This window comes from Bremia lactucae, linkage group LG7 (assembly GCF_004359215.1).
Source record: "Bremia lactucae strain SF5 linkage group LG7, whole genome shotgun sequence".
NCBI lineage: Eukaryota > Oomycota > Peronosporomycetes > Peronosporales > Peronosporaceae > Bremia > Bremia lactucae.
Genome location: NC_090616.1, coordinates 281,907 through 300,129, shown reverse-complemented (window position 1 = coordinate 300,129; position 18,223 = coordinate 281,907). Strand labels below are relative to the sequence as shown.

Sequence of the window (18,223 nt, the reverse complement as noted above, 5' to 3'; positions counted from 1 at the left end):
TCCGGAGCCAGGCTCAACCTTGCCAAGAGCGTGATTATGCCCCTGAACCGACGTAGCACCTCGCCTTGTTTTCCTGTTGCCAAGGTGCTACAACGGGGTGAGACGGTTAAGTTCTTGGGCATTCTCTTCGGTCAGGATCCAGTTGACGACGCCATTGTCGAGTTCATGGACCGGCGTTTCTACGAAGGCTTTTTGCACTGGTTTCGTAGAGCACGAACTCTTCAAGGCCGGTTGCTTATTTCGATGACAATGGTGCTTTCCCGACTTTGGTACTTTGCCGTGCATGTGCCAATCCCGCGGCACGTAGTTCAGCAGTGGCAGTCCACACTTAATCGCTTTGTGCTTGCGCGTCGCTACGAGCGGAACGCTAAGCACATTCAGTTTATCCATTAGGAGTTTCTGTACCAGACCCGCTTAAATGGAGGTCTAGGTATCCCTAGCATCGAAGCGGCGATCAAACGCCAAAAACTCAACGTGTTCCTCCAAATTATCGCTGCGTCAGCATCGGCCCAGCGTAACTGGACCACTCCGGGAACTAGACTTATTTCGCTGGCCTTGCCCATGTGGGTTTCCTGGAAAACTCTCGACTTCCTCACTATCAGCCCTATGCGTCCCGGAGCTTTGCTCCGGTGGAACGTGTTATCTCACTGGTGGCGACACATCTGGCGTTTGTGGTATTTGATCAAGTGGCAAGTTACGTGGAAGGACCTGGGTATGTGCTACAGCAACCGATATGGTTTCATGCCGAGCCTGAATATCAATTCCTCCTGGCGTCTTTATCCGACAGCTCCACGCCACAGCGACGCAGCCTGCGCATGGTTGCTGAACCTCAACGAAGTTACCGGCAACACGCCGTGACGACTTTCAAACTTCGGTGTCTTGCTGACTTTCTGGATTCTGATGGTGCGTGCCTGGATTCTGAAACGTTTGCTCGCGGCCATATCGACTACCGGCTCATGTCAATTGCCGCAAACCAGCAATTTCAGTGGCTTCGACGGTTGCACCATGAAGTCACGCAAATATATGAGCGGCTTCGTGGTCTCTGTAGTCAGACGCCGCTACCACCTCCAGGTGTGGCGTGGACGTGTCTACCTACACCGTACGTTGGTGTGCGAGTGAGTGACCGAGTTCACGTCGTGCCCTATATACCCCGTTATCAGTTGCTCATGCTGGTGTGGACGGCAGCGCTTCCCACGAAGCCCCACCCGATCCAGTTACACGATGCGCGAATCACTGCAACTGACATCATGGTGTTCGTACACCAGTGCAAACGACTTCGGTGGCTCCTCCTTCCAATCTATTCGGACTTGCAGTTTCGCCTTGCCTTTCGGCTTTTGCCGGTGCGTTCGCGTTTCGCTGTTCTTCGAGATGCGCATCCCAACATCATCTATAGCGTACGGAGTGGATGCCATGCAGTGGAATCAGAGCGGCACTTATTTTTTGAGTGTGCCCTGCCGGCTAACCTGTGGTCGATCCAATTTCGCGACTGGTCGATTTTTTTACTGCAATGCCATCGTGGCTCGATATTGCCCTTGGGCGACCGCCAGGTCTTGCGCTGGCTTGGCAGGAGCATGAAGTTTTCATCCGCAATTTATGGCAGGTCACGCGTTGTGCCACCCTTCATCTGCTGTGGACTGTGCGCAATGACGGCTTGTTTCGCCAGCGTGCGCCCATACCTCTTGGACCAGCTTTCCGTGTCGTCTACACTACATTTAGCGCCCACTCATTAGCTTGTCTACATCGGCTGTACGGACAGACCACGCTTCTGGTGAGATGCTGTAACCATACTTTCAATTTTTCACGGTATTTCGGTGCGGTGAGTTAAAATTAAGTGTCAGAGGTCCTCTTTTTCTGCCTATGATGCCTCTGGCGGGTTCTCAAACATGAAGGATCCATGCGCGCCATTGGATAGAAACTCTCACTTTTCACTTTGGTTTATATATAAAGTTTATCTCAGTTCAAGGTATCACTCCGGTGGTCGGCTGAAAGTTGATTGTATATTTATCGTTAAAACAACCTATACCTACTCGGCTTTAGCTAAGATATTCTACAACTCTTCCTTTTTAATCTGATTTTTCTTGACAGTTTTTTAAATTTTGATTTTAGATTCTAGCCCGAGGGCTTATCTGTGCTTAATGATACCCGGGGTCCCAAGAGTATCGGAAAGTCTGTTCCATTTCATATTTTCGTGATTGGTGTGGGAGTCGAACCCGTGTCCTTTGGGTCACCAAGTCGAAGCTTAACCACTACACCAGGGTGGGACCCCTCACTCCTGTGGTTCAGTGGTATACCACTCAAATTTTAAACGGAAGGTCACCGGTTCGATTCCCGGGGCCGACAGAATTGCCAAAAATGACTCAAGTAGTGTAGGTCAGGACTAGAGGGCCGTCGCCAGGGCCCGTAAGGGTGACGGGCGGCCCGAGTCTGACATATGATTACGGAGTTGCGGCAATTGGGTGTCAATCGCAAAATTGACTAGGGGTTGGTCTTCCGCTGGCCGGCCTCAGCAGCTTTTTATAGTGGCTCAAAACGGCTTAGGAAATTTCTGCAGGCCTGACCTTCCCGCTCCTGCGAGAATTTATACATCGTTACCCGGATTATCTCCATTTGCAGGATATCAGTTCTGACAGGTTACTTGGCTTTAAGATTTCAGTCCTCACTTCTCAATTTTCCTGCCCAGCTCAAGTCCAATTCCCAAAACCGTCGACCATCAAGATGGACCACGCAGCCACTAAGAACCTTTCGATCGCTACCGCCTCCAAGGGGTCTCCATCCGAAATTTCGACCCCAAGACGTCTGGATTGGAGTCGGATATATAAGACTAGAGGGTCGTCGTCAGGGCCTAAAAGGGTGACGGGCGGCCCAAGCCTGATTCTCGATCAAGGCGTCGCAGTTGCGAATCTTCGACACGGGACCGCTTGTGAGGGCAGCGCGACCGCTGGTGCGGACGAAGTTGCGTCTAGTACTCCATTTGTGCAGCCCTCCCTTCCAGCCGTGGGATTGCAGACGCCGCAAGTAACGCCCGCGATGCCAGCGGACTTTAATGCATCTACTCAGCGTTATCACCTTCGGACGAGAATCGCTGCACCTCATGTCCCAGCCTAGCGTCCCAAGCGAGCGCGTCGATCCTCAGCCATCATCGAAGTCTTCGAATTTGATGCTATCGACGACCGCCGGGGATCTGCCGACTCGTATGAGTACCATGTTCGCTGGTCGGACACTGCTGAGACGTCTTAAGTCCCCCGCCAGCAGTTCATTGATGATGGCAACCAAGCCTCTCTCGACATCGTGGATCGGTTCCTGACCCAACATCCAGATCGTAAGACGACGTATCAAGCATTTGTGGCCCAAAATTGTCGCTCCCTGCTCGCCATGGCAGCCAATGAGGAAGCCAGCCGCCATCTCCCAGAAATCTGGCGGGAGTGTGTTGACCAAGCCAATCTCGCCGGCATTGATGTGTCCAGCGGCTTCAAGCATGTTGAACAGATAGTTCGATACTGCCGTTGTGCCATCCCCAAGTCTGGGTGGAGCATTCATCTGCCCCAACTTCGTCAAAATCTTTTTGATGGGGATGGGGTGGGCTATTTGGCCATAGCGCGACGGGTGCATCCTCTGCCTAACGTCGTCCTTGGACCAGGTATTTACATTGTTGGCGTGTATAACAAAAATATGCGTGGCCATTGTTTTGCTATGCAAATCAATCATCTCGGTCAGTCATCATTCGTAAGAATGGAGCTAACACAGGCTTGGGAGAAAACCGTTGGTTTCGTACCATTAGTTTTATCCGGCCTATCAAGGTGCTCCTTAGCGAGTAGGTTTTGTTTTCCTCCGCTTTATCCATTTAGTTTCATAACGACTCATTTTGACATAGGCATAGAAAAGTAAATATCGTATTAACAATACAGATTTTTTGAACTCGGGCAAACTGACAATCCGCTACGTTTTAACTTCAAATTATTATAACGTTTTAACCTTTAAAAGGATTTCCAAACCATGTTAAGGGCTAATTATAGCGCAACACGTTGTCCTTATGTATATAGGAGTTATGATTGGTCGCATGGGATGCTGTCAGAAGTGAAACACGGGTAAAAACAAGGGGTGAAACAAGATCATTCCTGAGGTCAACGCCGGGCAGCCATCTGCATTGCAGTACTGACCTTTTCCGCCTAATACACCGTTTCTATTCTATAACAATAAAATCACCCTTTTAACATCTTCTTCTCCCGCGTAAGTCACGTCTTCTTTGCCATTCATTACCTGTGCCGTTCTCATTCGCACCATCACCACAAATGTAACAGGCAAAAGTTGCTCTAATGTTACACAGCCCCCGTTAAGTACACCAAGTGTACTTAACGGGATGGTCAATTACTAAATTAAAGTAACAAACGAGACTGGCTTCGGAGGATGGCGCAGTCCGTTAACCGCACTCGGGCGTGGTTAACGGACTGCGCCATCCTCCGAAGCCAGTCTCGTTTGTGCGCAGCCCGAGTCTTAGTGAGAAAGGGCCCCTCACTATGCTAGGTGCGAACGAGGGGCATGGTTTCGTCAATATGACGATGACCCATGAGGGTATCATCTCAAAGACAGAAACTTGCCCTAGTGACCCTGCCAGTTTAGCAGTGGTCAACAAAACAACGCCTTATGAGCGACCTCTCGGTGGTATCCAATAGGCGAGTTTGATGCTAAAAGCGTGAGCGAGGCTCAACGCTTTGTGGATGAGCGATTAGCCATCACACGTAAAGTCCGTGACGCAATGGCAAGCGCACAGGACAAGCAAACGAATATGCGGACCGAAATGGTCGCAAAAAAGGAACGCTTTAGAGTGGATGAGAAAGTACTATTAAGCACTGCTACCCTACCTAAAAATGCAATATTTGTACTACCTGGAGGTACTACGAAGTTGTTGCCGCGTTTCATTGGGCCCTTTTCGGTGGTAGAAGATGTTGGAGACCTAAATTATAGGCTCATTCTTCCCCCGTATATGAAGACGCACCCCGTATTTTATGTGGGTCGTCTGAAACGGTATGTAGACCCAAATGAGGTCACATATCCCCATCCGTCTAAACAGTCCGATGGTGACGCCGACTGTGAGTCGAGCGTCGTTCGGCTGAGGGGGATGGTGAAGCCAAAAAGCTATTGGACCGACTCCTCCCTCCAAGAACAGGACTTGAAGAGCGAGAACATCACGCGAGTAACGCGGATGCCTCAGCATTATCCGTTCAAAGAGGTCCAAGCGAGTTTTCAGGCGTTCATAACCCTGACGAGCCTCCGCTCGGACATCAACGAGCTTCGAGGTCAGTCGCAAGACTTGATCCTCGAGATCCGCAAAACATCGTTAAGCAGCGCTTAGCGCATGTGACTGAATGGACGAAGATAAGGCAGCCGCGAGTAAGTGGGCGATATCGCCACTCCTATCGGGCGCCACCTGCAGTAATGGATACGGGTAGGAATCAACGCTTCCTTGCTGGAATGTTGCTTGCACACCGCTCCGTGAGACAATGGTATCAGATCCTCGTCCAATGGAAAGGTTTCTCGAAGAGTTTTGACTCTTGGGAACCGATCGATACCCTACGTATTGATGTGTCCGGCTTGATAGCTGCCTATGAAAAGGGGCACCAGCTCAGGCCTCTTCGCTAGTCTCAAATGGACTAGCAGAACTAGCGTTGTGAGAAGAAGCAGGGGGTACCGTACCGCCTATGATATTTTCACACGCAAGCTGGCGAAATAGATTCGCTGTGACCGCTGTTTCACCGCATCAGAATGCGGATAATGCGCTCAGGAATTCCGCCTCGTATTGGTCGGGCGTTTCATTTGAATGCAGCACGACCGGGATCGAGAAAATACGCCCAAGCGATTTCTCTGAGCCCTCCATGACTTTAAGACGCCATATTAATTATGGGCGTCTAGAAGAGCGCGCTCTAAGAGCGACGCTCTTGGCCCGTTTAAATGAGGCCATTTAGATGGAGGGGGCATCTTTGGAATGCCACCCGTCACATAGGCTTATGACACCGACCGAGCACGTTCACGTGTCGTCGGCGGATCTTTAGGCCCTGAATCCTCTATGTCAGAACCATTATGGATTATGGTCTGAGCATGTGGCGTTGTGGTTAAACCCAACGGAGAAGCAGCTGCGCCTTTAAGGGTAGCGCTCTCATTACATGTTGCCGCGCTATCAAGCGCAGACGACGAGACAGCATTCGTAAAAGTTGCTGTCTCCATGTTGTGAGCCATGAGAGAAGTTTGTATGGGCAATAATGTGCCATCATCCTCCCTCACGATCTCGTTGTCCGCATTACTACTATGAGGTGACGGCAACGCTGTCGACTCGTTGTAGTCGACAATGAGCGACGGATCAGCATCCTCACTGATAAAGTGAGATGAATTTTTCAGCCCCGTCAACGCGACAGCAGCAGTAGCTGTCGGCGTTTCGACTAAGGCATTGGACGCGGCCGGCGATTAGCGCGATGCGTGCTCTTAGTGCCAGCTTCAGTGGGCGTCTTCGCAGACGACACACCAACGTGGCCCCTTTAAGGTGGCATCTTTGGCGCCGTGCATGGTAACACAGGTCGCTAGAGTGATTGAGTGAACAAGCGGCGCGTAAAGCTGCTCGCAGTTCCTCGCTCCTCTTTGACGAATTCAAAATGCAAATTCGTTTTCAAAAAGGGTGGTGGTGTAATGGGCTAAAGTTGCCCTAATGTTACCCAGTCCCCGTTAAGTACACTTGGTGTACTTAACGGGATGGTCAATTACTAAATTAAAGTAATTAGACCCAGCACTCGGGTGTGGTTAACATTTGTAACCAACCCTTGTGTATGTGATGCACATGGGTGCATTCACATTAGGAGGGATGACGGCTAGCGTCATCCGTTACGCGAGGTATCTAGAAAGATACGCTCGCAATATATATTAAAATGTCATCTGTAGAGATGACATTTTGATTGGTAAAAATAGGTCTTTATATTTAATACGATTAAATACAAATCAGTCTGAAAACTACTTCCTACTTGGTAGGTGCGCACGAGGAGCCGAATTTCCGCTTCCATGACGACACTTAACCACAGTACTTAATGCGTTGTAAGGACGCTAATGCGCTCACTGCAACTACCTCGCTGCACGCAAATGAAGCTGGTTCTTTCGCTTCCTCGCTGTGCTAGGGTATGTTTCTAAGTAGAGCGTGGCCGCATTACGACGTGCCCGCCTCCAACAAAATAACATGCTTGCTCTGTTCGCCGGCATCCGTGGAGCCGATGCTCTGCAAGTTTCCTTGCTGGACCCGGTCGAGCAGCATGCAGCTAGCCTTGCCGGGACCAACAATATCATTCGCACTCGTTTGCGCCTCTTCCACGTCTGGGAGGCGACCGCATGGGCGCCAAGTCCTTATACACGTCTTGTGGAACCGGGGGTTCCATGTTTCCCACTGGGGAGCCGCCGCTCTGAAGTCCTTAGCTTCCATGCTCCGCTGCCCCATCGGTGAGCATAGCCCCAGTCCTTCCGGGTGAAAAGACACACGCAGCGAATCCACCCCATAACCAATCATGGCGGGACAGATGACGAGGAGGGGCAATTCAAACGGTGCGCGAGGAGGTCGGATGGCTGTCTCAGACTGAGTTTGAGTCCCACTATACTTGAGCCAAATATATTCCCGTAGGGACCTTCACTGTACTCAACGGAGGGATTCCAGATCTAGGAAAAATTAGGAATTGAAACGGAAAATATTGAAAATTTTGAATGTTAGTTTTTGTATTCTAACAGATAAGAGTGTATAAATCAATAAAACGGTTGTGAAAAACTAACTTTACGCAGAAAGGGTGTGGATTTAAGGAAATGGGTGTGAATATAACATTATCCCTCCTAAATTACTTTAATTCACTGTTGCCACGCTTAAAGCTTTTAAAACTTATTGATTGTTTCAATTAGTTGCAGTTCACCGTTTTTTTATATTTTTGATTTTCAAATATCACAAGATGTAAGAATATTCAAATAACAAAGTATTCTCATTAGGAATGTAAGCAAAATAAATTCACGAAAGCCGGAGTGATACTTGCTATGTCGGTGATTGACAGACAAAATCCTTTGGGCTCAAGCCATCAAAAGAATATACAAAGATAATAAAAGATAATATAAAATTGCTATCAATTCGCTGATAATAAGTTAAGCATTTATTAATGATTATTTATTCCACCGATAGTGGTTCCAGAGTTGGTCGCTTGACGGCAGTGTGAAACCTTATATTCAAACCATACGTGAAAGGCCTGCTGCTTTAATAAAGAATCAATCTACTTATTTTATTCTTTAGATCTATAGCCATCTCTTTATTTCAAATCCACTCCTGTTGCAGTCATGGAAACAATCCATCCTGTCGAATCGTATCAAACATGCGTTGTAATGAATTCACCCTCTTGTAGGCTTCGTACGCCTCGCGAAAGCCATCTCCATAGACAGGCGAGGTGTCCATCTTAAGTTGATGCATGTAAAACTTTCTTAATCGGCTCTCGTACGTGCGCTTCTTTGAGCCATCGCACTCCATCATTTGTTTATATTTCAGAAATAGATAGCTTATCAATTGGCAAATACCTTCCTCGACCTCACGAGGTACAAATGTTTTCAGTTACGATCAGAATGCAATTCCTTCATTATGACGGCAATCAACACACCTTGGGGGAAAGACTGTTAGGATACTTATCACTGAGTTTAATATAGGCGTGAGTGGCTTCGTGTGCCAATACTGCAGCCGTGAGGTCGTACGGCAGCCCATACATAATCAAGATTGCGTTTACCGAGCGAGTCTGCAATAAAGAAGACATTAACGAATATAATATATGGTCTGCAATCGAACAACTTTAAGAAACAAACCTTTTCAATGGAGGTCACACGGGGAACTGCATGCTTGCCGGTACGAACCATGTGCTGGATTTGCGATACCTCGGAGAGGCAGAGACCACGCGTCACGTGGCTTTTCGTCGGCTTGTTACCATGCATTAAAGTTTTTGTTTTCCTATGAGCGTTGCATTGTTCGTCAAGAATAGAAGATTCGACCAAATAGACTGGAATCTATGATTGATAGAGCGAATACGATTAGGCCAATTGATTATCAAAATTGTACGAAGAGCTTGAACACCTCTGGCAGATCGATGCCGATTTCATGCATGAAGGCCCAAACTTCTTTTACAACACTGCGAGCCTACAAACGCGACGTATTTCTTCATGTTACAATCCCACATTCGTATACTTTGCAATTCCAGCACCTCAATGGTATCGTGGACCATATAGTCGCAGCAATCGTGGCAAATCTTGCGCCCATCGCTGAGCTTATGGAATTGCCGAGCAGCAATGATCGGCTAGTAGGCTAATCAAGTAAGGCTCTTCACAATATTTTTAAGCACGATACAAACGAACCTCGACACGCTGGCAGCTGTAACAACGATCACAGCTCTCATGTTCGGCACAAAACTTTTGGCCCCCAAAAGTCATTACCTATTCAAATGAAGCCATGCCGTCAGCCGCAACGACATGGTAGCGCGCCATTAACGTCTCACCTTGTATGAAATTTTTTGCGTCCCCGGTTGACAAGCGATAATTTCTTCGCAAACATCGCAACTATTACTCAATAAGTCAGTAAGCATGGTAGCCAAATACAAAGGGCAACTATGTCACTACCGCGGATAATACAGCTCTTTGTAGCATTCTTGATGGTAATATTCTCCTTCTTTGACCTGGAATTGGCTAGTCTTAAAGCTCGCGTGGCAAGCAGCACAGCGAAAACAGTCTGGATGATAGGCCTTGCCGTTTACATTAACGCGTTGTCCATATCTGTAACCACCACCACACATGTCGTATAATCTTACTAATTATTATCAGGGGGGGGGGTACAAGCATTCACGCACTTGATCTCTCCATTGCATCCTGGGCATTGCATAATGCGAATTGCTTCACAGGCTCCACAAGTGGGTGCCAGGTCGTTATCGTTTAGAAACGTGCAAGAAGCACAATGCCATCCTTCAGAAAAATGAGCTTTGCCATGTTCAGAAGCACAATTTTTCTTGACATTCGCATTATTAATTCGATTGCCACTTTGCACGACTCGTTTGCCAGTCACAGCGGTCTTGGTGATCGTCGTAGTGATTGGTGGAGGAGTGCACTCTGGGTGGTAATTGCCGCCATTGACGACCTTAAATTGGTGCGGCAGTGGACGCTTGCACTTTGTACAGCAAAAGCAGTCTGGATGATAGCAGCTACCGTTCACATGGAGCCGTTTGCCATATCTGTTGATCATTCGTGGTGAGAAACGTGCAAAAGGCTTCATATTAATGTAACGCACTTGATATCGCCCTTGCACGTGGGGCATTGAAGCACACGAACGGTATTGCACGCTTCGCAACTGGCAGCTGATTCCTTGGCATTCACCAGAGTGCACTGCCCACAGGTCCAGCTCATGACCTGCTGTGCCTTGCCAAAACCTGATACGTAATCCTTCTCTATAGAATATAGAACCGGTATGCCAGTAAAGAGTTCAGTCATCGCTTCAAGACTTCGGCGAAAAATCAAGCACGGAAATGGTATATCTCGGGCTAGCAATGCTCGAATTGCCACTATTCGAGTGCATATATACTAAATCGCCTCTACCATGCAGAGCTCTTCGGACTCCTCTAAAACTACCAACGCCAATCCTGCGCCTAACGCTGACGCGCAGGACCTGTCTGTTTTCGTGCGTGCTTTTTAAAAATTCGTGCCTAACGTTCTTAAAGCGCACGTCTTTGCTGACCGTTTGGGCTGCAACAGGTCCAAACTTTGCTGGAACAAATGGTGGGTGGTTTTTCGCCGTCAAGTTGGGTGTTGCATTTGCTTAAAGGAGGCGATGCTTTGATTGCAGCAATCGCGATTCGCGCAAATGTCGGATGCCATTATTGGAAGAAATATCCTTTTAACCTAATTCATAGATGCTATGCATGTCGTACATTACGCGAGTCGAGTGTTTAGTCGAGTTTCCTTAACGGTTAAGCTGTGCTATGTGCTGGTGTGGTCGTAGTGCACTTGATGAAATGGGATCTCGCATTGACGAACTGGAGAAATCGATTGCCGACCTCATGGAGCAGGTACAATGCCACAAATACCACATGAAAAGACTATTATCTCTGACCTGCTGCAATGCATAAGAACCAGACAACTGAAAGAGGCGGCGAAAAAGGTCATGAGCATATGACTAGTGAAGCATCCGCCGTCGAAGACAAGTCCGAGAGTGTATGAATGCGATCACTGAAGTCATACATTTCCAATGAAGATGACGCATCGTAAACGCTATAGGCTCAATAAACTTTAACAGTTCTAGCATCGTTATGTGGTCCACTATTTAGATAGAAATGTTGTTGTAAAGGTTTGACAAATATTAAAGCAGACGACGACAATGCCATCATCTAAGTGGTTGGTTGTACCATTTATTTGACTAGCTGTGACTAACATGAAAGCAATTACTCCTTCTTGTCCTTAAATTCCGCGTCGTGCACGTTCTCGTCCGGCTTGTCATTCGTGGCCGCACTTTCGCTCTGCTGTGTTTTGTAGACAGCTTCACCAACCTTCATCGACAGCGTCTGCACTTCTTGTATCGCAGCCTTAATCGCTTCTGTGTCGTCACTTTCAGACTTGGTTCGGAGGTCCGCGAGGGCAGTTTTGACCTTCTCAAGCGTCTCGGCATCAATCTTGTCCTCATGGTCCTTCAGTGTCTTCTCCGTCGTGTACAAGGTTGAGTCGGCATCGTTCTTGGCCTCAATTAGTTCCTTGCGCTGCTGGTCAGCGGCAGCGTTGGCCTCTGCGTCCGCAACCATTTTCTCAATCTCGGCTTCGGACAAGCCGCCACTAGATTGAATAACAATATTCTGCTCCTTGCCTGTAGCTTTGTCACGGGCACCAACGTTCACAATTCCGTTCGCGTCAATGTCAAAGCTCACCTCAATCTGAGGGACTCCACGAGGCGCAGGCGGGATTCCAACCAGGTCAAAATTTCCAAGCAATTTGTTGTCAGCCGCCATCTCACGCTCGCCTTGCAGCACCTTAATGCCCACTTGCGTCTGTGAGTCAGCAGCCGTTGAAAATACTTGCGACTTCTTCGTCGGGATCGTCGTATTACGAGGAATCAGCTTGGTAAATACACCACCAAGAGTCTCAATACCAAGAGACAAAGGGGTAACATCCAGCAACAAAATGTCCTTCACGTCACCACGCAAGACTCCACCCTGAATAGCAGCACCCATAGCCACGACTTCATCAGGGTTCACACCCTTTGACGGCTTCCTACCGAAAAACTCCTCCACTGTAGCCTGAACCTTGGGCATACGTGACATTCCACCAACCAAAATGACTTCATTAATCTCGCTTTTGGCCACACCCGCGTCTTTCACGCATTTCTTACACGGCCCCATCGTGCGCTCAATCAACTTGCCGACGAGTTTCTCAAAAGTAGCGCGTGTAATCTTCATATTCAAGTGCTTCGGGCCACTTGCATCAGCTGTAATGAACGGGAGACTAATGTCAGTCTGAGCCAGACCATCAAGCTCGCGCTTAGCCTTCTCGGCAGCCTCACGCAATCGCTGCATGGCCAAATTGTCGTTAGACAAGTCGATACTTGTCTCTTTCTTGAATTCACCCACAAGGTAACGCAATAGCTCTTCATCGAAGTCTTCTCCACCAAGAAGCGTGTCGCCATTGGTCGATTTCACCTCAAATACTCCTCCAGAGATCTCCAAAATCGACACATCAAAGGTTCCACCCCCAAGGTCAAAGACAGCGATAATCTTCCCATCGGCCTTGTCCATACCGTACGCCAAAGCCGCGGCCGTGGGTTCATTGATAATACGTAGCACATCTAAACCGGCAATCTTTCCAGCGTCCTTCGTTGCTTGGCGCTGGGAGTCGTTAAAGTAAGCAGGAACCGTGACAACAGCCTGGGTAATCGGCTTCCCTAAGAAGCCGTCCGCAGTCTCTTTCATCTTCGTTAGCACCATGGAGCCAATCTGTGACGGGGAATACTTTTTTCCTTTGGCTTCCACCCACGCATCCTTGCCGTTGTTGCCTTTGACAATTTTGTAAGACACAACCTTGGAGACTTCCTGTGTCTCTTTGTCATCAAACTTGCGGCCAATCAATCGCTTAACGGCATAAAATGTGTTTTCTGGATTGGTCACAGCCTGGCGTTTGGCTGGCATGCCTACAAGACGCTCGTCGTTGTCAAGAATGGCAACCACCGAAGGCGTCGTACGCGCACCCTCAGAGTTTTCAATCACACGTGCGGTTTTACCCTCCATAACGGCCACGCAAGAATTGGTCGTGCCTAGATCAATACCAATGACCTCGGAGCCAGCCGCGGCTGAGAACATGCGCTTGCCAACGGCGGGAGCGGCGGAGCGGGCGACGGTGAGACGCAGCATATTTAGATATTAAGTTGTTATGGCAAATTTGCGATTGAAAGCCATTGGCAGCCACTCGCCAGCTATTTTTTAGGGCCGAACTGTCAGAAATAGTATCGCTGTACAAAAAGGTGAGTAACGTTTTTAGTCAGGCAATTATTTCTTACAGACTCATTAAATTTTAAGAAGTGATGCTTTTAATACAAGAATGCCACTTCATAACGTAGTTGACATGCAATGTCTGAGAAGTCGACGCCAACATTATGATTATAAATTCTGGCAATATTCTCCCGAAGACGAAAATATTCGTAGAAATTTGTAGATCCTTCCAGAATTCAACAAGGGAAATGATTGCATAAACGTACTTAGATAAATTTGATCATAAGTAAGAACCAAAGACGAGTCTAATGGTGTCGCTCTTTCGCTCGAACAAGAAGGGCATGACCCTGCGCCCGCGCGTGCGACGATCTACGCCGCTAATTGATTTGGGTCTTGCAGTCATTTTGGGTGCTGTTACGGGTGTCTACATTTTTACAGACTCGATGCAGCGCTGGCAAGTCTCCGAAGGAGAGTTTATGGCTGCAAAGAACAAAAAGGCCATCCAGGACACGCAGACTTCGATAGAACGCGACGAGACACATCAGCGGTAATCACAACATTTTTTGCAATTCACAAGCCTCGATAAGTACTGATTATATACACCAGCCAACCCTCACACAACTTCAGTATTTAAGCGCGCGCACAAAACAAATCTAAACATTTTTAATAGAACTTTGCAAAAATCACAAGCACACACACTAGCGGATCAAGTTTGGCAATAAAGTCGGATGGTATTTAAGGGTACCGTCAATAGAACGGAAGACGTGCATGTTACTTTATGAAAAGTTAATATTGCCATTTATTTTGTAAGGTCATATTGTGCAATACCCGAACCCTTAAAACATAAACTTGAGGCTCCAAATTTGTGGAAATCGTAAGCTTTCTCGTGCCAATGGGCTTAATAGTCACTGTTTTTTTAATTTTCACAAATAAAAAGTGTTTGTAGGAAATTTTAATAACAAAATAAAATTAAATTAAATATAACTTTTCGCATTTTTACGTCCTAATTTAGGTCCTTTAAACAATTGAACTTTGTATGAAATTCATAATGTGCGCAGTTTTTGTAACGGGGTGTCCCTTTCCATAGGTATTATTTTCTAAAAGAGGGAAATAAGCAAAGAAGAACGAGATTATTATCTTTATTAACTTTGACTTAAATAATTCCAATGATACCAAATTTGATATTATCGATGCAATAATACATTAGCTCTATTGATTGGTTGATTAAAGTCTAAATTAACCCCTCCAATCGTTTCAAGACACGATTGTGCAGTGCACAAGGAGGCGCCATACTTCGTTAAGTATTATTATAAGTATAGATAGAAGATCGTTACGTAGGAAACTAATTATATGAAAACAGTTTTACTTTTCCATAATTCTAATCCTTTTAATTACCTATAGTAGCTAGAGACCCTTAGCTTTTCAGAAACCTTCATCTGTACCCTGGGTACGTGAACTTTCGAGGCACTGTAATTAGTGAAAGATCAACTAGTACTTACCAGTACTAGTGGAAGGTGCTCCGTTACACCTGGTAGCACTTCGAAGACCGTTCAACGGCCCACGCACGTTCCAACCAACTTGGACATGTAAGATGAGAAAGAGGGACCTCCCAAGCCCCTCAAGAAGGTTATCACGCAACGCGTGAGAGTTTTCCTCATTTGAGTGACCTCGAATGGAGAGCGATCGAACGAATGAATTCGGTCGCAGGCGGGCCAGCCGTGGGCGCTATACTGTTCACTCTGGGCAGAGATGAACAGCATGCGGCCACAACACGAACTCGACGGGGCTCAAGAAAAAGTAGCCTTGCTTCACCAGCAAGGCTCTCAACGCACAGAGGTGATGAGATAACAGGGTGCTCAAAAGATGGAACTGTTGAGACAGCAGCATTTACATGCTGCTAACGGGCCGACGCTTCTGCATCGACCCGAAAGCTTAAAGATCATGATCTCTATGTTTAAGGCAGCCAAAGGCGACTCCCTTTTGAGATGGTTCGTCGAACTTGGCGATGGCATAAAAGCTCGTGGTATTAGTGATGACGCGACGAAAGTAAAATCTGGCATGTTCAACTTTGCCGGACGTGCCAAATCTTGGGCCTTTGGGGCTCAAGCTTCACGACCCATTAGTCTTTGGGTCGTATGAGGTCTTTTAGGTCCCTGCTCAGACAAACACATGAGCCGCCACGTGTCGAATTCAGGGCTCGTGCAAGCTCCTGAATTTGAAGCAGGGCAAGCGTGGCAATCACGCTTATGCCCAACATACACGATATCTGGTCAGTTGTATCGTTAGTCATCCAATGGATGAACAAACACAAATAATTGTTTTTATTAAAGGTCTTGCAGACGGTCCTGTTAAGACCCACATGTTCCGGCTAGAAGTAGAGCCGCTAGACCAAGTCATCTCTATAGCGGAACAGGAGGACTTTAGTCTTAAACAGGCTTTTGTCCACTCTGGGGCCTATCTTCTACCGAGACGACAAGAAAACGGAGGTCCAAAAACCCATGGATCTCTCGTATCTAGAGATCGAGAAACCTCGCTCTTTACGTAACAAACGATTGCGGAAATGAACTTGTTGTCAAATTGGGCCACTACGCCTATGAGTGTAGTGCTTCACTGCCAGTGCCTAAACACAATGGGCGAAGATACAGACTCCCCGCTAGGAACAGCGGAGGACGTGGATCCGACGCCGTTGTGAAATCGCATCGGTGAGGCGGATCGTCAACAAACGGTCGAGGTCACTACGTGCGGAGCGCCCTACTGATCCAGCAACGTCAAAAGAATTTTGCAGGTCTTTTGACGAAAGTTGCTCCTCACACAAACATTGTGTCTAACTGCCCCAGGAAATGAGGTTAACCTCATCACCCTAAAAATAAAAGTATCAAATAAGTTGCCACTTAAGCCCTAGTAGATTGCTGGGCGCCGAATAACTTTATTAGACGCCAATCGCTAGAAGATTGCAGACTCAAATTGATTGAACGCGATAATCCTCTAACGAGGATGACAGTGCGCCTAGCAACAGGCGCATCTGTAACGGTTAAGAAACGTGTAGTTGGTAAACCAATACACGTTATAGGGTAAGCAGTAAGATGACGATTTCATCGTACTAGACTTGGATGAAAAAATTGATTTCATCCTTGAATTTCCATGGCTCAGAAAGTAAGAGCCATGTATAAATTGACAGCATCAAGCCGTGACGATGCCTGTCTCTTAAATGGCCAACTAATGAAAGTCTTGGAGTGTCCACAAGAGTGTGGATGTCCTACGAGTGAGTGAGATGGCCTATCTTGTAATTCGGTCGTTAGCATGACTGCACAAGACCTGTGTGAATACCCAATACATTGTGAAGTTAGATCCCGACGACTGTGCACAAGCACAGGCAGCGACGAAGGCCCACCATTGTGACGTGGACATAGTTACCGACGGCTTTGCTCAAGCACAGGCGAGCGTCAAATACAAGGATACTTGTGCAAAAAGCAACATCTATTCAAACGCCAGTCTGTAAGAGACACTTAGATCGACTGGATGGTCGATCGTAGTAAATCTAGCTGTAGTAACACAATTCCAAAGCTAGAGGCAGTTAGGAAGGATACTCCCCAAATAATTTCTGTGGGAAAAAGTTCCCGGAAACCTGCGGTCTAAGGCTCCCAGGTACCTTTAAAAATATGTTCCAAAGAGGAAACTGAGAGGATATTTGTCTTAGTAAACAATGGATCAAGTGTAGGCGCTAATACACTTGATCTTATAGCGCCTTCGAAGTTAACTTCGAAGATAATTCAATTGCCAACGCTAGAATTGACACGGTTCTTGCGTGATCTGCGCAGTGGCAAAGTTAGGCAGATTAGCGTACTTGTCACAGATGACAACTATGTGGCCGATATTCGGTCGGCAATAGTATTCCCTGAGAACGAACCGATTCTCAGTGGCTCATTGATGGACGAAAGTGTCGTCGATGTGAAGACTCAGATTGAACGTCTTACGTCTCAATCCTGGGAGTCATTTAAGACAAACCTTTTATCAAAGGATTTTAGAAACCAAGGATGTCTTTTATGAATCAGTACCGAGCGAGTTGCCTAAGGATAAAGGCACTAGACACGAAATCGACCTAATACCAGGTCTAAATACTGTGTAATGAAGCAATTGCCATTGCCTCGTGAACAAGTAATAGCGATCGACAATTCTATGTTGAACGCTTAGCAGCGGGCCATGTGAGGAAATTAACTTCCCCACATAGTTCTCCGACCTTCTGTGTCCGTAAAGCAACAGAAGAATGGCGAATAGTGCATGCATTCAATAAGTGACCGCTGCAACTGTACCGGCTCAAACGCCGATACCACGAAAAGACGTAATGATTGATGGTATGTCAAAGAATACTATCTTTTTGTCAAAGGATCTAATAAATGGATTCTATCAGATCCTTATGCGTGAACAAGATATTTCGATCACAGCAGTAAGTACCCCAAGCGGTATGCTATGGGATTGGCTAGTCATGCCACAGGTGCTTAGCTGCGACATTTAAAAGGGATTCTGCACCGAATTCTTTTGATGACATCTTTGTTCATAGTACAGCCAATAACGGAAATTAGATGTTGAAGATCATCGTACCCACGCCCGAAAGGTTCTTACACTTATGCGTAAGCCCAAGTTGTATGCAATCTGAAGAAGTGTATATTCGCTGCAAGCGAAATACCACTTGTTGGGTGCATCGTGGGTAAACTCGGTGGACGCCCGGA

The 18,223-nt window shown here is 47.0% G+C and overlaps 5 protein-coding genes across 5 annotated transcripts; 4 read left to right on the top strand and 1 right to left on the bottom strand.

Annotated features, from left to right (window-relative positions):
* Positions 1 to 3,372: 3,372 nt before the first annotated feature.
* Positions 3,373 to 3,815, top strand: CCR75_005798 (uncharacterized protein; the record flags this gene model as incomplete). The annotated part of the gene is made up of 2 exons (XM_067963873.1): positions 3,373 to 3,637; positions 3,715 to 3,815. The coding sequence occupies 2 exons, from the start codon at positions 3,373 to 3,375 to the stop codon at positions 3,813 to 3,815; spliced, it is 366 nt and encodes a 121-aa protein (XP_067816020.1).
* A 5,331-nt stretch (positions 3,816 to 9,146) lies between these two features.
* Positions 9,147 to 9,350, top strand: CCR75_005797 (uncharacterized protein; the record flags this gene model as incomplete). Its single annotated transcript, XM_067963872.1, has 1 exon — positions 9,147 to 9,350. One exon carries the CDS (start codon positions 9,147 to 9,149, stop codon positions 9,348 to 9,350), a length of 204 nt encoding a protein of 67 aa, XP_067816025.1.
* A 1,101-nt stretch (positions 9,351 to 10,451) lies between these two features.
* Positions 10,452 to 13,406, top strand: CCR75_005796 (uncharacterized protein). Its single transcript, XM_067963871.1, has 4 exons — positions 10,452 to 10,556; positions 10,631 to 10,705; positions 10,871 to 11,093; positions 11,155 to 13,406. The coding sequence occupies exons 1-3, from the start codon at positions 10,554 to 10,556 to the stop codon at positions 10,928 to 10,930; spliced, it is 138 nt and encodes a 45-aa protein (XP_067816024.1). The 5' UTR covers positions 10,452 to 10,553; the 3' UTR covers positions 10,931 to 11,093; positions 11,155 to 13,406.
* CCR75_005795 (uncharacterized protein) lies at positions 11,466 to 13,418 on the bottom strand (the record flags this gene model as incomplete). The annotated part of the gene is made up of 1 exon (XM_067963870.1): positions 11,466 to 13,418. The coding sequence occupies one exon, from the start codon at positions 13,416 to 13,418 to the stop codon at positions 11,466 to 11,468; it is 1,953 nt and encodes a 650-aa protein (XP_067816023.1).
* Positions 13,419 to 13,804: 386 nt separating this feature from the next.
* On the top strand, positions 13,805 to 14,047 carry CCR75_005794 (uncharacterized protein; the record flags this gene model as incomplete). The annotated part of the gene is made up of 1 exon (XM_067963869.1): positions 13,805 to 14,047. One exon carries the CDS (start codon positions 13,805 to 13,807, stop codon positions 14,045 to 14,047), a length of 243 nt encoding a protein of 80 aa, XP_067816022.1.
* Positions 14,048 to 18,223: the final 4,176 nt, after the last annotated feature.